Source organism: Pseudochaenichthys georgianus, chromosome 13 (assembly GCF_902827115.2).
Source record: "Pseudochaenichthys georgianus chromosome 13, fPseGeo1.2, whole genome shotgun sequence".
Classification (NCBI taxonomy): domain Eukaryota; kingdom Metazoa; phylum Chordata; class Actinopteri; order Perciformes; family Channichthyidae; genus Pseudochaenichthys; species Pseudochaenichthys georgianus.
This window is the reverse complement of record NC_047515.1, coordinates 33,024,997-33,048,418: the sequence shown is the minus strand read 5'-3', so window position 1 is coordinate 33,048,418 and position 23,422 is coordinate 33,024,997. Positions and strand designations below refer to the sequence as shown.

Sequence of the window (23,422 nt, the reverse complement as noted above, 5' to 3'; positions counted from 1 at the left end):
ATGTACAGTATATGCTCTTTCATAAACTGTGCAATCTTCAAGATAGCTCAAACCTCCAGAGCTTTGAGGAAATGTTAACATGCACTGGTTATTAAGGGCCAAGTAGGGATCCGCATCGCGAGCATCCCTCCCTGAAAACATGTTAGTGCTCCTTAATTAATGCAGCATTAGCACCTCAACACATCCCAAATATCAATTATCTCAATGTAATGCTTTTTCAGCATGTGCACGTCTTTCACACTGTGATTTTCTCTAATCTAGCCGTACAGCCTACATTTCACAGTAGGCTACAGCTGCTGGATAGGCTGCTCTCAAACTGCCATTTACCTCTGATCTGGTGCTTGAAATCTGCTGAGGCTGGAAATATGGTATAACCACTGTGCACTGGTTCAATCAAGCTTCTATCGCTGTAAAGAGGGTTACTCCTTGTTGTATGTGCACCAGAACAATTGCATTAAATTAATAGATAAGGGGAGATGATCACGCAATTTACTGCAATCTTATGTATTTTATCATTCTACATGCAAGTGCAGTATCCATATGCAGAGTATGAGTGATAGAATTAAAACTTCATGTGCCTGATCCAAAATTATTAACCAAACGCCTCCAGAGACAAAACTAAAAATGGGACCGTGCAATGAATGACAACGATTCACATTAGTATTAATGTATTTCTGAATCAAATAAAATGCTAAGTGCACTGACTTGATTGTTACTCTGCAGTTCATTAAGCACATCGCGAATGAACATTAGATCACAGCCTATTAAGCCGGTGCTTGATTGGCAAGTGGTGAAATTAGAACCTCATTCTGCATTCACATTTTTGTTGAATGGGAAGGTAATACCTTTTCAGAACGTGTGTCCTTGCTCAGGTTTAATGTGGAGGTAATTGCTTACCAAGCCACTGCCTTGTGGCAGAGCAGGCAGTTAGACAAGAGGTCAACATGTATGGTTAAGTGCAGCTGAGCTTGCCTCATGGTCAACAGTGTTTGCGCTCTTGAATCTTTGTGTTCACTTAATTACTTTGAGTTGATAGGGGAAGGGATTTTATATTGTCAGAAAAAGGAGAACATATTTTGTGTGTTTTGTATTATTTTGTATTTATTATTATTAACATCACTTTAACATAATTAAGTATACAGAAAGCCTTATGCACTGGAGGGTTCATGGTCTAATGCAAATCAGCTTGGTGTGAAAATGATTGGTAGCCACTGCTCTAGAAAACTGGATACCTGAGCACACAGTTTGTTTGAAGACTAATGGTAATGTGATCTGTGATCTGTGATCTGTGATCTGTGATCTGAACTGAGAAAGTGTATTTCTGCTCATCTTCACCTCCAGGGAGTTCGGCACATACAGTTCATGGACATGTGGAACTAGTCTGGATGGTTTGTTTTCAGCATTAATATTCCCTGTTGCCTCTTTCATGTCTTCTTTTGGGACTTCTGTCCATGGAGGAAGACAGCTCTCATAATATTCTTGCTCAACACCTTTTCCTTTATAAAAAATATAAAAATCACTTTATTTGTTTACTTTTTAGCCAGTAGTCCTCAGTCTTCACTCAGCTGTGTCTCACTGAAAGGGACCTCAGGTGGTGCTGTTGTCCTGACAACCAATAAGGGGAGAATCACAGCCAGACGGCTGGATGAGAGAGAGAGAGAGAGAGAGAGAGAGAGAGAGCGAGAGCGAGAGCGAGAGCGAGAGCGAGAGAGAGAGAGAACGTTTTTCTCAGACTCTGAAAAGAAGCCTGCCTCTCTCCATCGCTGTTGCTGGCTGTGCCGTCCCTTTACGCAGAAAGCATTACGCATCAGTGGACTATAGAGCGAGGACGCCGAACATCACGGCACGTTTCCACCCCAAAAGTATTTTAGCCCGTATCAAGTGCACTGCTTTGGAACTAGCATTCTCGTTTTCCGAGAAGTGTGGGAAACTACTTCTCGTCTGTCCTTCTTTTTTCTACCCTTGGATATAGCTCCCGAAAAGCGCACTCCTGTGCTTTAAAATGCAAGTCGGACGCAAATCGTGTTGGAGGCAATTGCAGGCTTCGTTGTTCAGACTGCTTTGTCTTATCCCCACAGGATTCCCCGTCCGGAGTGTGGATATGCAGCGGGCCACCGACAACATCACCATCCGCCAGGGCGACACAGCGATAATAAGGTAGGAGGGTCATTTTTTTTATAGGGTGCCATTTGGACTTCACAAGTTGGGTGAAATAAATAGTTGATTTACCTACTTTTTTATGTTCTATTCTATAAAGGACATATCTAATTTGCTAAAAAACATGTTGGTCAAGCTCAGGCACCTACATCTTTATATATATATAGATATATTAACAACACATGACACCCGGGATATGTCCACCCTGTTAAGGACATACACATAACTGCTTAAATGAGTTTTCAGTGCATTCTTACAATTAAAGTGACTTTTTAACAAGAGTTGTATGACTGAATAAGGCTCTTACGAACATGTGGAGAAACCCTCTGATCATGTAGCATCCTATTCACCAATGCACGTGGGGATGAGGAGCTTTTCTTACACCGTAAAAATCTTTTTTTTTACTTTTCTTTCTTTCTTATCTCTCTATCCAGCTTGGCCTTTAAAAAGGCTAGCTCCTGTTGGAGTCTTCTCCTTCCATTTCTTGCCCTCTTTTCCCCTTGAAGGCGCTGCCTAAACACAAACACACACACACACACACACACACACACACACACACAGCGAAAGCAAACATAATAAGTCCTTATAAACAGCTCAAAAAGTGTTAAAAACTGTGTATTGTGTTCCATATGCCGAGTACATTTCCTATAAACTTGCACTAACCTTGAAGGCCCTGGTTCTGGTTCTGACTGACTCTCGGGAGTTGCAGGGGGAGTGCTGAGGGAATCCCTGGCTCTGGAAACGTTGGCCCTCACGGCTTTCTTTGCCTCCCTCCATTTCTTCCTTTTTGCCCTTTTCTCCCTCTCACAGACCTCATTAATACCCATCTTTATGCCTTTCTCTCTGTCCCTCCTCCATTTCTCTCTCTCTTTTTCAAGGTATTGCTGTCTTCTCTCTGGGTCAGCATCACGGCGTGCTCTGTAGTACCGCTGTGATTCAGCTGAACTTATCAGGGGTGCCATTCCTATACAAATGCATGCCATTACTTTAAGTACTATACCTATAATCCTTGTGTACATTATATACTAGATAATATACCCATCAGTGTTTCCCTAGGATTTTTTGCAGCAGTTTGTGTTGTGCCTATAGATCTAATGGTGGTGATCATTTATTATATTATAAAAACATTATTATAATATTATAATAGTAATATAATAATATAACAATAAATAATATTAATATAATATTAACACATGTTGTAATAAGTAAACAATACTTAAATGTCCACCCTGTTAGGATGTTGTCCACCCTGTTAGTTGAATAAGCCTAACAGGGTGGACACTAACAGGGTGGACATTTTGAGCTAAAGTTAGCCTTTACCCTGCCTGTGTTAGCATATTTGCTAGCATGACCTTGGATACTTTATGAGGAATCAATCACTTTTTAAAGAAACTTTTTAAAATAATAGATTTCGATTAATATCCTTCATACTTAGGCCTAACAGGTTGGACATGTTATGTTCAAACACATCAAACAAAATTGACAGAAACATCCAAATCAGTTGTAAGAGCAGTAGAAACCCACACAGCTAACCTCAGTTGAATTTCCCACCTCTGGTGTCATCTAAATTCATAGGTGTGATGTCACTGATAAATATGTATTTTTTTTAAAGGGACAGATACACAGCTCAACAGGGTGGACAGCGACCAGCGGGGACGAACATTAAACCTTATTTTTTTACTTTATTTTTTTACAATTTGAATAAAAACATCATTTGATTACATAGATTTTGACTAGTTAAATAAAATAATAATAACATATTTATAAATTAATTTGTTTTTAATAGCTATATTTTAGATCTAAGTTGAATGACCAGCAGTGGGGACATGGCAAAACTCCTCGATATCCCTTTAACCAAAGCTTTTAAAATAAAATAAAAAAACTTAGATGTGCATATCATTGTATTAATAATAAATTAACAATTGAACACACATTACAAACTAAATGTAATTAGTATTTGTCCAGATTTAGACAAAAAACAACATATTTTGTACTGGGGACACCAAAGGCACCCTATAAAAAAAATGACCCAGGAGTCGTCTTCCAACTTTTCTCCCCTCCAGTCTCCCTCCGGGTGCAAAGCAGGCATGCTGCATACCGCGTACTAAAGGAACATATTTTTGGAGGAGGATGTTTCTCCTTTTTCTGCTTAAAACTTTCTGCAAGATTAGAAAGAAGTCAACTGATGATCGGGTGAGAGTTTATTTGATTGCATGTCCAACTTTTATTTCACGAACCAGTCCTGACAAAACAAGAAAGCCCTTAGTATTTATTTAACATACAACATATAATGCAAGTGACATGCCATCCTTTTTTTGTTGGGGTTGGGGGGTTGCATGATTGAAGCCCAGAGCTCAAACGCCCTCGCTGACGCACTGAGCACCGTCGCCCGTCCTCTCTTTGTGTAGCCTACTTAAGTCTAGAAGAGCTTGATGAAGTGCGTCACATGTCCGGAGATACTGTTTGTGAATTGATCAGTGGCAAATCAGGGATCCTAGAGATGACAGGATGATGCGAGAGATCATCTGTTTAGTCCGGTTTAGATGTTACGCGTATGCCGTGGGATGTTTGGAAAAGATGAATTGCAGCCCGCATGTTGGTAAATGATCAGTGACTGAAATAATCTAACTCCATTACTGTTTATGCTTGTTTAATGCCTCGTATGGTTTATGTAGGCTATCTGAATCAAGTTGTGTTTGTTACGTGGAGTCCGTTTTGTGCAGTAATAGCCGCGCATTCCACTTAATCACTTCCAGACAATGCAAGCTGTCAACTCTCTGGTATTGTGATGCTGCTGGGCAGATGTCAGTGACCACGTGATCTGAGCCATGTGTTCGCGACAGGCTCTAAAGGCAAGGGGATTTAGGTTTGGTTCATTTTTTTGTAAACAAGGCGCTCTGCCTCCCCCAGCCACCCCCCCCTCCTTCTCTCTCCCCCACTCTCAAAACGGGATGCACTGTCCAGTGGTATAATAGGCTGCTATCCACAGGACACTCAATCACATTGATTGTCCCTCTCCCTAACCCTTATTGTGTTCCCTCTCTCCACTTCCATGCTTTATTTACTGGACAACCTCACATTATTGCCTAATGAGTGGGATAATATTTACTGAAATGATGGGCTAGACCTTTAACATTTGGAGAAGCCATACACAAACATACACACAGACACGTTCCCTCACATATGCCCCCAAGCTTATTGGTTCTCACACACACACACACACACACACACACACACACACACACACACACACACACACACAACACACACACACACACACACACACACACACACACACACACACACACACACACACACACACACACACACACACACACACACACACACACACACACACACACACACACACACACACACACACACACACACACACACACACACACACACACACACACACACACACACACACACACACACACACACACACACACACACACTGAACATCTCTTTAATGGATTCTGTCTTGCAGCCAGGTGCCATCATCCATTCAGGTACCTGCTGATCACATTAGTCAATTATCTCAGTTACCGTTGAACTCACCAGGGGTCGCAGCTATTTGTTTCACTTTTCAAATCCAATTGACTGTGTCTTAGCTATATGCAGCCTTTCAGACACCCGGGCCGCTTCCGTAGAGGTGCTGGGAGGCTTTGCTCTCAGTCAGAGCCAAATACTATTCCAAGAAAAAACATCCTAAATTAGCTTACTTACCATTTTCTCTGATAAATGATCCATGAATAATTATCTGTGCAATCAAGGTGCGTCATAATTAATGTGACGTTTCTAAAGTTTCCTGCTGTGCGTTATTGATCATCTTTATTTATTGTCAGTCAGGGAACGATAAACTGCAACTCAGACCCCTGTGGCTGCATTGAAAAACACATCAATTTTTCACACCCAGTTTCCACCTGACAAAAACGGGGGAGAGGGAAAAAAGAACAAGGGGGCTGAAATGGGAGAACTTTGTGCAGGGGTGGGATGCCGCCGGCTAGAAATGTGTTGAGGTACACAGGTGTATCTGATTCTATAAGCTGGGTTTTGTGAAGGCTGAGGGGATATTGGTGACCTGGGGGGCGTAATAAGGCCCGTGCTATTTTAGAGGAGCCTGTGGCAATGTGTGCATTCAGGGATTCTGTAGTAGAGAAACAGTGCATGGCCAAACAACCGCTGTGACAGAACACACAGCAGCAGGCCTCGCTGCTGTTAAGAGAACATACTTGTATTTTTTCCACGGGCCAAGAACTGTGTTATGCTGAATTCATAAGTATTCAGTATTTTCCTCTTTTTCTTAAGACTTAAGAAGACAGCATGTGCATCTAAAAGTCCCACTGTGACTCACTTTGAAAGCCATGTGTCATAGATCTATATTAAACACTTCAAGAACCTGATTTTCATAACTACTAGTGTTGGCATACATTGTAATTTTGACTGCTTCATTGCAAACATTGTAATCTTAGATGAAATACCCAGTTGGAAGATTAATGCATTTTATTGTAAAATTATGGCTTTGAAAAAAAATGAATAACACGATAATTTACATTTTAGTCTTGTTTTTAGTCAAGTTAGAATATATGTTATCTATATTCATATCCTTGCATTTAGTAATTTGGCCACCATGATGGTCATTTTGACCATTTACAAAACATAATATGTGCAATAATATTCAATAGCAAAAAAAGTATCCAAAGTGTCTGTATTTTAATTTAAAATGTCCTCATGCGTTTATATAAATTACATAAAAGACACAGAAAATGTGTCAATTAACCTATTTTAGCCATACACAGACTCACTGACAAAATCCAATTTCCCACCAGACCCTATCTAAAGTGAACATAAACTAAATATGGATAAATAACACCTGCAAATGGGTGTGCCTATATGGAGCAGCATTCAATGTAAATAGATTGTCACTAGTCTGCTGTCTTAAGCTCTTTACACACCAAGCCGATTTTCGGCATCGATAGATGTCAATAGATGTCGGGCCGTCAATGAGCGTTGTGTCGCCCTACTCAGAGTGGTGTGTACTGCACCGTCGTGTCTTTTTGGCCGTGCCGACACCTTCCGCCGCCGATTCGACATGTTGAATCGGTAGGCTGTCGGCCAAAGAAATCACTCTGATTGGCTGTTCAGCTTAGCGAATCAGTGCATGAGAAGCAAAATGGAAGTGAGGGACCAAAACAAACTGTTAAGAAGGCAAATCTGAGATTTCATTCAACTCCAGCTCTCGACACAGGTCCGGGAAAGCCCCATGAGCTTCTCGCTGTAGAGTGAAAATGGAACGCATGCGCTATTTGTTGTTTGTTTATCACGCAGTCTGTTCTTCTTCTCTCGGTGTATCACGCAGTCTGTCTTCTGGTTGTTGCCTCTTTTGAATGACGAATACACACTACCGCCGCCTGCTGGTAAGGAGAGTTATTGCCACTCACGCATGCGCAGTTCATACGTGCTACTTGGCCGTCGGCTGAAGTCTTTGCGGTGCGTTCCAGTACGAAACATGGCCAAGACGCAGGAGACGTGAGGCGACGCGTCCCGACGTGTTCTTTGGAGTTCTTTGGTGTCAGTTTGGTGTGTAAGAGGCTTTACAAGACTGAGATGCAGTGGTAGCATGTTCTCCTTTAAGTTAGAGTTAGATGTATAGATTTAGCTACTCTTAACCTTTGAACCAGTTTGCCTAATCCAGTCATGGAGGGGTTAATCTGTACAAGATTATTATTTCTGAAGACAGTCCCTATGTAAAACTGCTTTAGATAAACATTGTAACACGAGTATCTGTAATGTTGAGTGAATTAGAGCTCATCTACAGTAGGCTGTGGGATTAAACTCTAGTAACCCTTTATCAGTGGTAGGGTTTTGTAATAGTTTCTCTGGATCTCAAGTTGATCTTGTGTGACGTGCTTTTCTCAGAAGTGACCACGTAACCAGCTGCATCCTAAGTTATCCAACATTATAATGATCTGGTGTGTCTGGGTCTGGCATTTGCCCCGAGGCTGTGTTTGTGCTCTGAATATGAACTTATTTTCTTCGCCCATTGACAGTGTGAACATACATCCCAGCATAATACATCTAGGCCTGTATCCCAGCAATGTCCCAGACCTATGAGTAATAATAATAATACAAAGGACATTGAGAAAGATATTTCAGAGCCCCCTTTCCATGTTGAGTTAGCCTTTTTGTTTTTAGAAGGATGATACCAACAAGTGATATCACAGTGTTCTCATCCTCAGTAAGTCACAATATGCATCTCGGAGGAAGAAATTAAAGGTTGCTCGACACTTCTTCAAGACATTTCTGAGACACATTAGTTCACTTTTTAATTGCTTTTATTTAGTCCCTCAATATGTAGTTGCCTTAAGGGAAAGGTTGCAATGTCAGGAAAAGCCCTGATAATTGACAATTGCTTATTAAAGCATTAATGGCACAGACTCTCGGATTGCAGTCCTCTGGGTCAATTATCTGCACTCTGACAATACGCTTTGCCTGGCTTCTTACTTTCAGAGAAGATTACTCTGCACTTCTGCTTTGCCTCAGTGGATTCTTATCAAAACCAGAACTTTGCCTTTAATTTGAGTCAGCCTGATATTATGCATGTGAAATAGACTAGAGGCACTACATAACACATGAAACTAATCTTATCCAACTTCCGATATGATTCACAATGCCCTGTGTTTTTTTTCATTTGCATTATTAAAACCTCAACTATTGAACTCTGATGGGTGCAGCAGGGTGCATCTGGAGCACTTGGAAGAAAAGTTCTTTTTTTGTAACACGGAACAAAGACTTTCCAGATGTTGGAAATTAGCTCATGCCCTGCTGTGCGCAATCTGATTGTCTTTTATTTTTCCACCTGGTTCCAATCATACAGGTTGTAATAAAAAGTGCAATATGTACCAATGTAGGGCAGAAACTCTTAATATCAAATATCTTTAATATTAAACATTTATATTCTATTATATCGTATTATGTTATATGCTGTTCTGTTCTGCTCCATTCTATTCCATTCACACACAGACACAAATACAACGGTGACCGACTATGTGTAAAAACAAACAGTGTGCCCTATCCTGTACATAAAGTAATTCAAACACCTATAACCAAACCCTGACCTGCCTGCACCAGTTTCTGATTATTTTACATAGTTTTTATCCCCAAAAATATTCTGCTTTTAGGGGCCGTATTTTTCTTTTTGGCCATTATATTTTACATTTGAATTTTGAATATAAAAAAATACTCACCTCTAGTTTTTCCAGGAATCCGTTTTTGGACAATTTGGCAGGTCACAATTGAAGTCATGTCCAACATTCAGTACCAATGCACAAGTCGTTTGGCTTTCATGTAGTGATAGTATAATTAAGGCTGTGGACGGGCATGTGTGTCTTCATGTTGCTTTCTTCACAGATCACTAAAAACGCTTTTAACTGGAATAATGTTGATCTTCTAGTAAAAACCATACCTCAATTTAGTTGCCATGTTAGAATATTGCCCAAGTAACTCATTAAAATAAGTTCTTTTAAAAGTGATTAAAAAGGCCTTATCATATAATTTGGGGAATTTCATTATCAGCCATCATTAACATTGTGTCTAGCAGAGGCTTAATATGTATTTTAGTTTACCGTATTTAACACGTTTCAACAAAGTTTAGCAACACCATGTTCTGATCTGAGTCTGTGAGGCTATATTTTTGATACACTATATTATATATCACTGTAAAGAACATTTAAACAGGGTTAAGTATAATCAAATCAAATCAAGTTTTATTTATATAGCACATTTATAAACTATTTTTGGTCGAGCCAAAGTGCTGTACATATAATAAAAATATCCTACAGTAGAGACACTTTACAGCAAATACAACAGCACAGATTTTTCAGAATATCAGTATGAGAAATACGACACCCTCTGTCCTTAGACCCTCACATCGTACAAGGAAAAACTTTCAGAGAAAACCCACAGTTTAAGGGGAAAAAATGGGAGAAACCTCAGGGAGAGCAACAGAGGAGGGATCCCTCTCCCAGGACGGACAGACGTGCAATAGATGCTTTGTGTAAATCCAAGAGATAATACATTTTACAGCATATAGACCGAATGTTAGGAAATGCATGTGTCTGTAATAAGAAGATGAATCTACGAAGATGTCAGCTACAATCCTGTGGAAGCCATCAGGGAAGCAACAAGACGAGACCCAAGGCAGGACCGCAGAGACAGGTTCAGCCACGACCCGAAGTCCACGACTTAATCCAGAACTCAGGATAGAGGATCAGGACACAGGACTACAGCAAGAGGATCAGCCTCGACTCCGGATCCCGGCGTAGATTTAGACACAAAACAAGAAAAAAATGTGGCTGGGTTAATCGGAACAAGAGAATACACAGACACAGACAGACAGACAGACGGAAGAACAATCACTCCCTTAGAATAGATTGAGGGCAAAGGGTAGAAAGTAAGAGAGTAAGACACAGGTGGAGAGGCACACTCAGGGAACAAGGTCCCCACTGGAGCCTTAGTTGGAAATTGATGAGAGATAGGGAGGTACGCTGTCTACGAATCGTAACACTCCCCAGCCTGTCTAAGCCAGTGTTTTTCAAAGTGGGGGGCACCAGGGGGGTCACGCAAAATTTGAGGGAAAAGGGATTTTTTTTTTTTTTAAAGTTTACATTTTTTTTTTTAGATGTTATTAATAACTGTATATCTATCAATATATGTGTCCTTTCCTTTGATGCCAATCTTTTAATATTTTTGTTTTTGAATTACACGACCACCCTTCAAGCCAATCAGAATCGAGCTACCGCTACTGAGAGTGAAACTGAGTATCTGCTCAGCTTTTGGAGCAAGTGAGCTAGTGAATATTTCGCTCTGCAGCTGGATGAGAGCACGGATGTAGCAAATGTCGTAGAATTGCTTGCATACAGCATTAGATTTATTTCAGAAGACAAGACATTTGGTTGAGGAAATATTATTTTGCAAAGCACTGGAAGGTAGGAACACAGGAAGAGACATTTTCCCAGTTTTAGATGAGTACATCATCTCAAATGGACTTGACTGGTCTCGTTGTGTGGGTGTGTGTTCAGATGGGGCAGTGGGGCTATGACAGGCAAAAAAAGCGCAGTGACAGCTTTGATCAGGCAGAAGGCCCCAAATGTAGTGGCAACACACTGCATGCTCCATCGCGAGGCACTTGTACACATCATTTAACATTTTTTTTTTGCAATAGGGGGGTCCCCGCCAGAGGATAATGCTATATGGGGGTCCTTGGCATGGCAACGTTTGGGAACCCCTGGTCTAAGCCACTCTGCAAACCGTATACATATTTGTATAGTGTTTATACCCATTCCAGAAAACTGACCTGCATCAACTTTTCTTGCTGTCAAATGAAGTTATGATGAAGACAAAGTGAGGGAGAATATTCATTTTCACGGACAGTGAAACTATCGGGTAAGTTGATACTGTAGGCAATACAGTCTAGGCTTTATTCCAAGTGCAGAGGGGGAAACAGAGGAAAACCAGATCAATTTCTTGATTTCCGGGCAGAGGGCAAAAGTGCAACATAATTTGGGATGTCTCGACCCGAGGGGGCCTCCAGAGCTGCCTTTTTTTTTAACAACTTAGAGCCTCCCCAGGCATTTCACAGTGGCTCTATCTCTTCATCATTCTTTGCTCATTGCCAGCATTGAATTGTCCAGCTGTGCTGTCTTAACCTGATTCACAGAGTGAGCATTAAGTCAGACGAGGGGAAAAGGGTTAGAAAAAGAGGACGCTTTTATGGGGATGAAACATTGTAAGAGGGAAGAGTGAGGGTATATAACACAGTCAGAGAGAGAGACAGAGAGAGAAGAGTACGATGGAATTAAAGTGGGAGGGAGGGGGGAGGGCAGGGACACAGTATTAGTACAATCAGCACAATAATCCCTTCTGTTCCAGCCTGGGCCGGCGAAGGATTTTCAAATCAATTTCATTTTCACTCATGATGCTACAGTGGGAGAGCTGAGTGGCTGCCAGTTGGGTCATTGTCGTCTTTACCCAATTTGGCATGGGACGGAAAAGCAGAGGTGTGGTGGAAAGCTTTGGGACATGGGTTTTTGGTTGATTTTTTGCCAAATCTGCAAATTTGTGTGAAGGCTTACTGAGCTGCACTGAGTCATCACAAGTTACAGAGGCTTTCATCTTGGTCAGTCGGATCTGAATAATGGCCTGCAGAGACATTGTGAAGTCTTTTGACAGGGCAGATGAACGAGTTCTGAAGCTCTCATCTGAGGCACACCATCCAATAGAGTTCAGTGGGAAGTCTTTCAAAGACGTCCAACCAGATACAGTATGCTTTCAACCTGTAGTTTGATGTTTTCTGGTTCATCCACAGGAAACATAGCAGGACACTTTGAAACCTTCATTATGTGTTTTCTGAGAGTAACACAGGTACACAGTGCTGACATTTTTTTTTTATACAACTGAATATTAAAGCAGTGCTTCTCCCTAAAAGCAATTCCACTCCATTTCCCCCTTTACCTAGGCTTTTGTTGGGCAGGCAAGACTGTCTCTAAGTGCATATTTAAACTACTCAGCAATTTCTTACAGCCTTTGGCTACCTGTAGGCGAATGGAAGAGTGTTCTTATTCCTCTCAGAAAACCTCAATGCGATGGAGCATTTCGGAGCTGCAGTAGTATACAGATGATAAAGTCTCAAAGGGTATGTCTTCATAATTACTCTCCATACCATAATGAACTGTGCTGTATGCTATAGCAACAAATGGAAATGTCCTTCTTTTTGAACTGCATGGTTAAATATTTTGTTCATGTAGGATTTGTCACTTTAATAGACCTGCCATCTTTCAGAGATTTAGTGTCATTGCTTGTATGTCATCATGATTAACTACAGAATCAGTGCAGCTGCAAAAAAAGCCCAAATGCTTCCTTTCAACTGCCATTAACAACCCGTTTTCAGTCCTTTAGCTGTTATGTCAAACTTAAATAATAAGAAATCACAAGTACTCCTGTGTCACCCCTGACATAAAATGGGACAAATTAATAAAGTAGAGAAACGTGGGTCAAGCTCAGTTCTGCTGAATATATAAAAGCAGATTAAATAAGTTTAAATATATCAGTCATTCAGGATGAATTTAAATTAAAGCTGACACATGTAGGTTTTAACTGTGATGACTCCCTTCCCTGCAGCTGTAAATCCAAATGGTTTAAAAGCAGATTAGACCTGCAGTAAGTATAGCCCTGCATTGCCACACTCATTGTTTACCATTTTTTCCAAGATCAGCACAAATCTGCTTACTGACCCACTGAAACCTAATGTTCAAGATGGCGTCCCGCTGTGATGACAGATGTGGTTTCAGAGTCGGATGATGGTGCTTACTTTGGCAAATCTGCTAAATAACCAGTTACATAACTGCTCATTTACATCCTCAATGATTATGTGTGAGGGGTTAAGACATTGGAAGGCAGTCAGCCGTTTTTGTCTTCTTTGCTGACAAAGCAGTTACTAACAAATGCCATCTCAGCCAAGGTTGTGTCCTGCGTTGTGTGTTTTTTTTTTTATTCTTCTAAAACTAAATCATGACCAATTGTTTAATATTTAAAAAAAGTATACATGTTTCAGTCTAAACTTGTCCGAATTGAGAGCGTGTGCTTCTTAGGCCAAAAGTGTACATGATGACTTGTAAGTGTATGGCACAGATATGATGCAAATTATGTACTATTCATTATTTTTAGCTGAAAATGTAGTTTGTGACCTACTGATAAGTTCTTTGTTTATTTCATGATATGTATTATAGTTAAATATATGAACAACTAATATGTTTAGATATCAATTGACATGTAAAGGAATTAATTAAACAGTGAAAAGTCTCCAAATGCTCCAAAAAATATAATTCTGCGGGGGAGGACGTGGGGCATATGTCAAGACCATTGCTGCCAAGAGTTTGCTTTATTTTGTCCTAGTATTTCACACAGTAAATGTGAGTCTGTATCGCTCAATGAATAATGTGGTACTCCCAATGCAATATAGACATAATACGTTGTAAAGTTGTATCTAACTCTACTACGAAACAACCATTCTGTACACAATGAATAGCTTCCATTCATCCTTCACTTTTTTTAGTAGCTTTGTTAAAGTCACCTTTTTAAAATGACACATATACAGTATGCAGTTGTACTATTATTTTTAATTCAAAGTATTCAATGGAAACGGTTTCATAATTCAAAACTGAAAAACATCCATACTACTTAACCAAGGTTTTTCTAATATGATATGATAGCGAGGTACTTTACTATCCCCAGGAAATGGTTTGGTTAATACGGCATGATGATTGATACGAGGAGTGAAGCAGGTAGGACCCAAACGCAGATAACACTGATAATACCTTTATTTCAAGGGCTCTTATCTTAACATATAACATGGAAAAACAAAATACTCCACAGTGAACTCAGTCACAAACAAAAGATGAACCAACACTGAACACAGGAAGACACAAGACTAAATACAGAGAGGGGTAATCACAAGACAAGAAACAGCCGAGCAGGGGAGGAGAAACACAAGGGCCACAGGTGAACACAATCAGATAACTAGACACACCAGGGAAACTAACGACGGGAGGAAAAACACAGGGAAAAGGACCAGACAATAACCCAGGAGAAAAACGTGACAAGGAGAACAGCAAAAACACCCAAACCGAGACATAAAAAACGTGACATGACACGATTATCATGACAGATGAAAAAAGTAGCTGAGGGCAGTATTTCAATATTATGGTTCAATAATGTGATGAAGGCTGCTGATAAAAATAAGTGATATTCTTAATGTTTTTTGAATATATATTGGGTATGTCTACATAATTAACTTTTTTTTTTATAAACCAAAAAGATGAGCAGCACACTCTCGCAAACATGATAGTTATAGTAAGTTATATTAAATATTAATTCCATCAATGCAACATACTTTAGATGAAAGCCTTTGAAAACATCCAGGTTCCGGGATGGCAGAAGTTTCTCTTTTTAAGGGTGTGAAAAACTCAACATTTTATGAGGGCATGCTATGCAGGACACACTGGACTCATAAACGCCTTTGATGCATTCTTCATTTCAATCTACTGCTTATGTTGAGAGATCACTCCTAAAGTAATAGGTGTATTTGTGTTCATTTTCTTTGCAATATAGACCTGAAATGGATTTGAATCAAGATGCCTTATTTGTTTGGCATCCTTGTTGCCTTTTGTAGGGTGCATACGTATGTGTTATATTGGTACACATATGTGTCATATGTTCACCCCTGGGAAATCTTTCAAAGGCATGTTGGAAATGGCCCTTAAAACATGGTTTCATCTGTGCTATCCTACTGAGCTTTATTATTTTGGAACATGAGAAGGCCACAGTGGGCCAAAGTGGTAAAGGTGCAGGAGATTAATTAGATTGTCTCTCTTGAGCATTTGGCATTTGAGGAAATGGGGATGACTCCTTGGCCTAGTTGCTCTGTGTTCCCTTCTGATTTGTGAAGCTTAAATGTGTCAGTTGTAAAAAAAAAAAACTGTAATACTTTTTGAATTGATTCAGCCTTGCTTCATTGGGTTTACATTTTCAGTTTTAGCATTAACAGGAAATACAATAGAACAAAATACACACATTGCTTGTCTCATTTACCATTAGAGTAATTACTCCCATTCCATTCTATTTAATCCTCTACCAAATGGAACAACATTGTTTTCAATTACTAGAATTTAACTTGTGTCTCTGCATGGTGTGTGATTACCTCCAATTATATGGGTCCCTCATTGAGTAGCTAAGGTATTGATTACTGCTAGCCCCCATTTATAAACCTTCCTCTACTTATTTTAAAACATATTCTATTTACCCTCGACAAAGCCTCCTTGTTAGCCACCCCCTTTGGGCTTTAAGCGAGCTCGGTCCGACCCAGGAGTATATTGTGGATTTGGCTAATTCATTACCTTATGTTCAGCACTTCAACTACTTTAGTTAAAGCTTGTTAAAAGGCTCTCACATCAGAGGGACAAGGGGTGGCCTTTGCCAGCGTTTGTCTGGCAGCAAATCAGGGAAGGAGTTCAAACAGTAAACCTTCAGGGTAAAATGGTGGTTTGTTATGTTCCACACAGCTTCCAAACCCACATTTTAATCTGTGCAATCTGTTCCATGTGCAAAAGTAGCATTCTGTGCATAATCTGTGCTGTTGTATTTGCTGTAAAGTGTCTCTACTGTAGGCTATTTTTATTATATGTACAGCACGTTGGCTCGACCAAAAATCGTTTATAAATGTGCTATATAAATAAAACTTGATTGGATTTGATTCATATGCCTGCCAAGTTAATTAAAGATGTTTCAAGTTTGCAATTTTCTTGATAGCTACAGTCAAGCAGGCAAACATTTGCATTATATATATATTTGATTCAGGCTGCTGGAGGAGTCATATGCCTGTACCCAACGACTAGTAACAGGTGGCCAAGTACAAATACACAGTCCCTTAGAGAGATGGCAGCAACATCCTTCTCTGTGTCTTCAAACAAAAGGAAACAAAGAAAGGAAACCACTCAGCCTGTTTAGCCATGGTTCAGTTTACTGTCTTTTAAGCCATCATTCAAACATGTATTTTGAGAGTATTTCATTCAATGTTTATATCGCTGCAACAGAGGCTGTCAAAATAAATCACATGCAGGAAATGAAGATGAAAGGATGTATCTTCACATTACATTTATAATTTGAATTTTTGGGGTGAAACCCAATACCCTAAAGCATTTAAACATTAGCACTTTTATATGTTTTGAAAAACACCCAACAAACTCCATTTGAAGAGTCTTTATGCTCAAAAATGCTTCCGTCTTCCAACATTTCTGAAAGTTTATATTCACCAATAATTGACATATGTTCCACACAAATCTTATAGCCTCAGTGGATTAGCCTTCACTTGGAGACGTGTTTTTTCTCACTATTGATTATAAATAGAAAATAATGTTTAGAATCAAGGCCATTATTTTGCTACATTACTTCATGAAAGGCAAGGCAAGGCAAGTTTATTTATATAGCACTGTTCAACACAAGGCAATTCAAAGTGCTTTACAAAAAATGAAAGACATTAAGCATTACAAAAGAAAAGCTAATAAAATAAACATTACAAGAAAAAATACATGGATACAAGTTACAGTGCAGTTTAAGATAGTTCAATTAAAAGCAGCAACAAAAAGAAAAGTCTTCAGCCTGGATTTAAAAGTAGTCAGAGTTGCAGCGGACCTGCAGGTTTCTGGGAGTTTGTTCCAGATATTTGGAGCATAATAACTGAACGCTGCTTTACCATGTTTAGTTCTGACTCTGGGGACAGAAAGCTGGCCAGTCCCTGAAGACCTGAGAGATCTGGATGGTTCATCATTTAGCAGGAGGTCAGTAATGTATTTTGGGCCTAAACGATTCAGTGCTTTATAAACCAGCAGCAATATTTTGAAATCTATTCGTTGACACACAGGAAGCCAGTGCAAAGACTTCAGAACTGGAGTGATGTGATCCACTTTCTTAGTGTTAGTGAGGACTCGAGCAGCGGCGTTCTGAATCAGCTGCAGCTTTCTAATAGATTTTTTAGTGAGACCTGTGAAGACACCATTGCAGTAGTTGAGTCTACTGAAGATAAAGGCATGGACAAGTGTTTCCAAATCCTGCTGTGACATTAGTCTTTTAATCCTAGATATATTCTTTAGGTGATAGTAGGCTGATTTAGTAACTGTTTTAATGTGACTGTTGAAACTCAGGTCAGAGTCCATGACTACACCTAGATTTCTGGCTTTATCTGTTGTTTTGAACATTGCACACTGAAGCTCAGTGCTAACTTGTATAGGTTTTGACTTGGCTCCAAAAACCATTACCTCAGTTTTATCTTTGTTTAATTGGAGAAAGTTCTGACACATCCAGTCATTGATTTGTTCAATGCACTTACTCAGCGTTTGAATTGGAGCATAGTCTCCTGGTGAAATTGTTACGTACATTTGTGTGTCACCTGCATAGCTATGGTAACTTATTTTGTTGTTCTTCATTATCTGAGCCAGTGGTAGCATGTAGATGTTAAAGAGAAGAGGCCCCAAGATGGAGCCTTGAGGAACCCCACATGTCATATTTGTCAACTCAGATGTGTATTTACCTATAGAAACAAAGTTGTTTCTGTCCTTTAAGTAGGATTCAAACCAATTTAGAACTGTTTCCGAAAGTCCCACCCAGTTATCCAGTCGGTCTAGTAATATGCTATTACTATACCATTTATTTCATGCCATTTAAATACTATTCGGCTTGGCAACTGGAAGGTCACCAGTTCAAGTCCCGGAAAGACCAAGTGCTACCGAGGTGTCCCTGAGCAAGGCATCGTTCCCTACACGGCTCCCCGGGCGCCGTACATAATGGAAGCCCACTGCTCCTAACACTAGGATGGGTCAAATGCAGAGAAACCGTTTTGTTACATGGTACCTGTACTGTGTAATGACAATAAGTTGAATCTATCTATCTATCTATGCTGTGGTCAACAGTGTCAAACGCAGCACTGAGATCTAATAATACTAACACTGAAGTTCTGCCACTGTCTGTGTTTAAGTGGATGTCATTAAAGACCTTTACAAGAGCAGTCTCAGTGCTGTGGTTTGGACGAAAGCCTGACTGGAACACATCGAAACAGTTATTTAAATGCAAGAAATTACTCAACTGTTGAAAAACAACTTTTTCAATGATTTTATCTAGAAATGGGAGGTTTGATTTGGGCCTGTAATTGTTTATTACTGAAGCATCTAGATTATTCTTTTTTAAGAGCGGTTTAATGACTGCAGTTTTCAGGGCCTGTGGAAAAATACCTGAGTGAAGAGATTTGTTTACTATATGAAGTAGTTCTGAGGCCATGCAAGGCAAAACATCTTTGAAAAATCCTGTTGGAATAATATCAAGGCAGCAGGAGGAGGATTTCAGAAGTTGTATAATGTCCTCTAGGTTTTTATCATTAATCTGATGGAATTGTGTCATGATGTCTGAATTGATGTTAAGTGGACACAGAGGCAACACATTTGCTGTACCTGATGCAGAGGCACTGACTGCTTGTCTGATTTTCTGAATTTTGTCAGTGAAGAAGGAGGCAAAATCATTGCACGCCCTGGTGGATAGAAATTCAGAGGCTACTGAAACTGGGGGGTTAGTTAGTCTGTCGACGGTAGCAAACAAGGCACGTGCGTTGTTTTTGTTTTTGGTAATGATGTCAGAGAAGAACGATTGTCGTGCGTTTTTCAATTCCAAATTATAAAGGCCAAGTCTCTCTTTATAAATGTCATAGTGAACCTGGAGATTTGTTTTTCGCCACCTGCGTTCAGCTTTTTGACATTCTCTTTTTTCATGTAGCAGAGTGACATACTATATGCAAACAAAAGAGCTCCCTTGCTGCTCTGTCTTGGGGAAGTTGCTCCTAAATTATTTTTTTAAATGTTATTAGTTTCCCTGCAACTATAGATGTCATGTTTTTACACTAACAATTTAAACGGTGCTGTTTGATATTCAGCACTTTCAGACTGGCACTGTAGTACCCCACTGTGATCTCAGCTTGATGCACATCCTACTCTTTCTCTGTCCATATTATATCCATTCCATTTACTTTTTTACATCTCAGTTGTACCAAACTAAGTGGTCTTAATAACCCTAAATGTGTTGTGGCATTGCAAAAAGGCACCATGAAAACAATTACATTTTAATGGCTTTTGGATAAAACCTGAAAATGAATCAGGTCAGGAGTTTCAGTGGTGCTGCTCCTCTTAATGTTCCATATTATCTTCTCTTCAAATGTATTTTCATATGAAGTACTTTTACCTTTATGAACTAGTTTGAACTTCTCTCTGTGAAGTGTAAGTTTTTTGACCAAAAACTGAGCTGCCTTCTCCAGGGATGTTTCATAGAGCCAAGATAGAGATACATGCTCCAGCTGCGTATTTTATTCTCTTTCTTTCTGAGTGAGCAAAGTGCTTTCCCCCGGGTAGCCTCTATTTGCTCTTTGTCCTAGGCTTGCAGTAGCAGTTTTGGCCCATTGCACCATATCTGTATAATTTCTGACAAACACTCTGAAGAGACTCGACATGAGAAAACTGCTAGTATAATGGGTATTTTCAGAATTATGTCACACAGCGGTGTTACAAAGACAAAGTTTGACTGATGAAAAGTTGAAAATGCAGCCCTCAAGTTCCCAGAATTCCTGTGTCTTTCTCCCAAGATATGTCCTGTCATGCATTTATCATAAGCTACCTCTGATGGAAAGTTTAGAGATGTTCTCCTCATGCCAAGACAATAAAAAGACCCCCCAGAAAAGGCTTGAAAATAATGGAGACATCACACTAGTTAGCCTGAGGCCATATGGTGGACTTTCCCACAATCCACTCTGTTCTCTGCTGCATTTGGGCAGGTCGAAACTGCTGTGCTACCAAGGTCTGAGTGGTATAGCAAAAACCACTGGTCGACACTGGCAATGTTGACAATCATGACAGCAGCAGTGAAGACAGTAATGATAATAATTAAATGAAGACTGGGGGCGGTGCTATTACTGTAAATTAATTACATTATTAAAATTGCAATTATTGTTATTAACTCTTTACAGTATCATTAGCAGCGGGGTGCTGCTGTCATTAATATCATTTTTGATTGGATGTGTTTTATTTACATATTATTTTTGGGCTGCTTGACTTGATTTTTTCCACCCTTCATAGCATGAGGATTTATGAAGAAATCTATCTCTGCAGCAATGTAGAACAAAAGACAGAAACAAATCACAGATCAGGCGCGTTATCCAAAACCTTAATTAACTACTGGACATAATGTATTCAACAACAATTAATATAGCCATGAATAATTTCAGGACATGTGAAAAGCTGAAAAAGGCCCATGGAGTAGGGTATTTATGTTCCTTTTTATTTAATTTTGGATTTGTAATTATCTTTCTGTCTGTGCATTTAGATTAACATTAGGGTTGTTATTTGTTGCCTTGTCTACCTCTGTCCTGGGGTCAGTGCCTATTGCAGGAGTCACCTGGAGTGTAATTACCTTGGCAGCCAGCTCTAAAGTTTCATAGAGATGTTGTAAAGAAACCAGTCAGCACTTATTTGCAACCAGGGAACAAAGCAAAAGGAGGAACAACTTGTGTGGAATTGTCCTTACAGTTTCTGGTCTGTAAGAACAAATGTTCGGTCAGAAATGTCTGTAGCCAACCTCAAAACAGCTCCAAGTTTCATGAATATAATGTAATTATGAACCTCAGTTATTCTCTCTTTGATATTGTCACAACAGACTGTAGTTTTGTTATAGTTGATGTACAATTACTTGACAATACTTTAAGACTAAACTATTACAGCAGAGATTTTTTTATCATTTAATGCAATTGCATGCCACAAAACAAGAAATATATATTTGAGAAACTCCTCTATCTACAGTAAGGGAAGTGTATTGATTGCATGAGTGTAAAAGCAGTTTGACGCGGTGCAAGATCAACTGCTCCATCCCGACTGATTTATATCTGATTCAGAGCTGGTTAATCCAGCATATGGAGCACAGTGCGGGAGTGATAAATGTGGTGTTTGTAGGCTGTGAAGAGAAACTGAGGGAGAGATCACAGGATACAAGAAACAAGACACACTATCACATCCGAGAGAAAAGAGGCATAACCTAAGGGACCTGTTTCCAAGTGCCTGCCTACTGCTTCTGACGGTACCGTCGAGAAGTGTGTGGAAGTGGATTTAACAAACTCAGTTTTCCAAGCTGATGTTCATGTTTGTTTTAACTAATAGCAATACATGTTGACATACATAGATGTGTTCAAGCACATGTGTTATTATTCATGTGTAGTAAGCTACGTATTTACGCTCAGGGTTTAAGCGTGGGTCACTGTCAGAAACAGTAAAACTAAAACAAATCGCATTAGTTACAGGGAAGAGCTAACAAGTGAGCAGAGGCTCATATAATGCACCAGAATAGCCGATCCCCTTGTTGCCAAAATCTGCCAGGTGTCTATTTGGTTGCTTAATGGATACATCAAGACCCCACTCACACGCCAAATTCAGTGCATTAAAAAACAAAAACAAAAACAACATGATGTATACACTTAACCTTTTTTCCACCTCAATTTGGAAAACAAAGAGGCACGATGCCAGTATTGTCTATGACACACAAGCTGGCACCAAGGAAAGCCACCTCATTTGATTTGGCAAAGAGAGAGGGATGAGAGGCACAGTGAGGATTGACGCAGGGAGGGTGAGAGAGCTTGAGAAGGAAGAGATTGATCACTGAGTGGGTGGAAATGTCAGTATGCTCCAGGCTATGCATTGTCCACATGCGGAAGCTGCTCTTTTTCACACTCATGCTCTCTCCGACTTTACCTCACAAGCACCAAAGCCTCTCTCTGGGTGTACTCTTGATTTTTATATCAGTCACACATATGTATTGGACAATATTCCCATGAAAATGTACCTTTCCTTTGGTTTTTAAAGATATGATCTGCCGACATTTCTAGGCTAGTACACATCTAAAAAAGTTCCATTATCCTCTACAGTAGTCGTATTTGGTAATGCTCGCGCCTTCCTTTCATCATAACCATCGTAGTCACAGCATTACATTTTGTTACCTCTCTTTACTTTGGTCTCTCTGATCCTCTCCAATTTTCTCCTCTCTGCTTCCTCCAGAGGAAGCCAGCGCCTCTCCTTAATTGACTGGTTTTTGTCAAACTCCCATATCCACTGTTCAAGGACGGCACTGGGAGAAGAAATATGTGTGTGCAAACAGCTTAGTGTGTTTATGTATGAGTTTTCCCTTTGTATGTGTGTGTGCAATTATGTTTGTGTGCACTCACAGCATATACAGTAACTGCGCTTTACCCCTTCCTCTAAGCCTCCGCCAGGCGCGTTTTCTCGCCCACCCAGGAAAGCCAGGATTTGCAGAGGTCCATAATTATAATCAATCATATAGCAAAGGCACTTCTGAGACATGCATGAGTTTCAGCCTCCAATGCTCCACTGCTGAGCAATATGTGAGCCCGCCAATTAGGACCCCTCAGCTCAGTACTTTATTCTCGGCTCAGCCACATTGTAGAGGAGGACATATTTTGTGCTCCAGCCAACAATCAAGGAACATGCACACATATAGAGCATGCAGCACACACAGCAGGAATCAGGATGTTTATTCTCTGTGAGGGCTTGTTTGTTGACAGGATATTTGAAGTGGACACATCCCTTGTTTTGCTTACAGGAAAACCTGCTGT

General features: G+C 39.9%; 1 protein-coding gene across 1 annotated transcript in view; it reads left to right on the top strand.

The window, feature by feature from the left end:
* The window catches only part of lsamp (limbic system associated membrane protein), a 452,726-nt gene that overhangs the window by 277,930 nt on the left and 151,374 nt on the right, over positions 1 to 23,422 (top strand). The window contains exon 2 of the mRNA XM_071205172.1: positions 2,079 to 2,157. Within this exon, the coding sequence (XP_071061273.1) occupies positions 2,079 to 2,157 (79 nt within the window). The remainder of the gene's footprint in view (positions 1 to 2,078; positions 2,158 to 23,422) is intronic.